The sequence below is a fragment of the Puntigrus tetrazona genome, chromosome 19, assembly GCF_018831695.1.
Source record: "Puntigrus tetrazona isolate hp1 chromosome 19, ASM1883169v1, whole genome shotgun sequence".
NCBI classification, from domain to species: Eukaryota; Metazoa; Chordata; class Actinopteri; order Cypriniformes; family Cyprinidae; genus Puntigrus; species Puntigrus tetrazona.
Genome location: NC_056717.1, coordinates 7365316 through 7367957, shown reverse-complemented (window position 1 = coordinate 7367957; position 2642 = coordinate 7365316). Strand labels below are relative to the sequence as shown.

Genomic DNA, 2642 nt, shown 5'->3' with positions numbered 1-2642 from the left:
ACAAATATATAAAGCCTTTTTAGACCATTGGTAACCTGCTGTGTTTTTAGGGTTGCACAGACCAGGACACCATATTAAATATACTTCCCGAGGAGGAGGCTGAATGTTGATATGTTGATCTCCGAGCCATTTCAGTTTCATGATGTTGAAATATTCCTACAGCTCGCTGACCTTCGGTAATACATACTGCAAATGCATATTTAGAGGCCTACAGCACAGATGCTTTGACCTTTATAAAAGTGAGACAGACCTTCAGTATGTTCATCTCAGAGCCCTCTGACGCTCTGTAAAGTTTCACAATCCTACACCTCACTGACCCCTGTAATATATACACTTTAAGATGCCAGCAGTTTCTTTTTTATATAAAAAAGCCTATCCAGCTTCCAGAAGACTGAGAAATGTTTCTCTCAGAGCCTGTTGACATTCAGACTGAATGGGCTTCCTCGTATGAAAAACACAAATCAATGTTTTAATAATCATTGAAACTCTATTCTGAGATTATGGAAAACCACGCTACAACATAACGACACATATGTACTAATATAGTTAAAATCACTTTTAACTATATTACCAATCAGAATCCACCCAAATTTAAAGAGCCTGAGCATTTAAAGAGACAGGCAACAAAACTGCAGTGTGGGTTTACAATTAACAAAACATTACCATGCACTGAACTCAAAGGCTAATATAGTTAATAACAGGCCTTAAGTGTTACGTACTCCAGTTTTGATACAATTAGAAAAAGTGTTTTTAGGGGTTACAATCATTTTCAATCACTAATCAATTTGGGAATTAAGAAACAAAACACTGATGTTAAAAAATACTGACATTATACCAAAGGTTTTTACGCGTATGTACTAGAATATAGATATTAATTATTTTCTTTAAACAAGAGATCGGTTTTGCTAATGCAAAAAGCAGGTTATGATGGTCAGATTAAATCTTGACTGTGAAAGGTGAAGTGATAATAAAATTAATCTAAACCCTAAAGTGCACAATAATTGCTGCCATTCCAAATGATCACATAATAATGAAAAAAAAATGGTTATGAAAAAACTGTAATAACCACACTGAGGTCACAAATAACCACAAAGGTCACTGAGGTTTTAAAGTGTGAAGAATCTCTGTACCTCTAGCCATTGGCCGCAGTCTGAGGTCATAGCCCCGTCTCCTCCAATCACAGTGAGGCGAGGGAGTGAGTGTCTCTGAGACAGCAGGAAGTCAGTGTGGTCATGAGCTGGTGTCACTTTAACAGCACCTATGAAGGCAAAGCTCAAAGTCAGGAGCTGAGAATAAAGACGCAGTGGAAAAAGTGGAGTGATGTATGAATCACAAGTCACTTCAAACCTCGACTCAAAACTCAAGTTTTTAGCCAAATCTCTTAACATCTATTTTTTATAACTTCCAAAACAGGCAAAAATTCCTCATCAAGAATTACATCTGCAATGACTGGATTTCGCAGCTGAAAATTAATAAATGTGATGCACTCTAAACAAATTTTTGAACATTTTGTACATCAATATATACAATATTAAATAACTAGTGCTGTCAAACCATTAAATCGCATCCTAATTTTTATATATAAAAATTAATGGTTTGACAGCACTAGTTATATATATATAGTTATATAATATTTAATATGCCAGTTCTACATGTACATTAAGTTATACATTTATTTATCAATAAAATACAAATATAGGATCATACATTTAGACCAGTGTCACAAATTCATATGAACAGCCTCACACAAAGAAAGAAGAAAAAAAAACACACACACACCACTGGCTTACAGTGTAAAGTTGCACTAATTGAAATTTAAAATGTAAAATTACTTTAACAATAAAAGATAAAGTTATTTCCAACTGATAGAATTCATCAGACACAAATAAATGACATACCTGTGCCAAAAGTCATATCCACCATGGAGTCAGTGACGATGGGTAATAAGCGCTCTGTGAATGGATGCCTGCAGTGTTTGCCATGAAGATCCTGATGACAGGAGAATACACACGGTGGAGAAAAGTGAAAAGAGAAAACAGCTCTGAATATTCTGCTTTCACATACTGCCTACTATATACTACATTTATCAGCTGTAGATGAGTAGTACAGCAATATCCTATTTAATGCTTTCGCAGTTAATTGTATGGGGTCCCATTTGGGCCAAAAATCAGTAGACTGCTTTGTTTTTTCTCTGTTGTTTGTACTGTCATCCTCATTACAGTTTTGATCGGTCGTCCTGTTCTGTCATCCTCACAGTCATCTTGTTCTATCGTCCTAGTTGTCATCCTTGTCTGACGTCCTGTTCTGTCGTCCTAATAGTCATCTTGTTCTGTCATCCCTCAATTGAAATCGAACAACGAATACTATCTGATTATGTAATCCATATGAAAGCGAGCTACAGTCTTTCCTGTATCTGAAAGCTTAGCGACTACTTTTCAAATTCTACAAATTCAAATTGAAAACAAACATTACCTAATTGTATAATCTGGATGAAACTAAAGAGAATACAGTACGGTAGGAGTATATACATACAGTAAAGGAGATAGTGGCAATATCTTACCAATCTGGTAACTAGCAATACACTACAACCTTTCTAACATCAAAAAATAATAAGTCAGTCTTGTAACTGCAACCTTTGCAAC

The 2642-nt window shown here is 35.3% G+C and overlaps 1 protein-coding gene across 1 annotated transcript in view; it reads right to left on the bottom strand.

Annotated features, from left to right (window-relative positions):
- The window catches only part of LOC122323892 (valine--tRNA ligase, mitochondrial-like), a gene marked incomplete at its 3' end in the record, with an annotated part of 20221 nt that overhangs the window by 8359 nt on the left and 9220 nt on the right, over positions 1–2642 (bottom strand). Inside the window, exons 12-13 of the mRNA XM_043218004.1 lie at positions 1899–1989; positions 1131–1258 (exon numbers count right to left, since the gene is read on the bottom strand). Of these exons, the coding sequence (XP_043073939.1) occupies positions 1131–1258; positions 1899–1989 (219 nt within the window). The remainder of the gene's footprint in view (positions 1–1130; positions 1259–1898; positions 1990–2642) is intronic.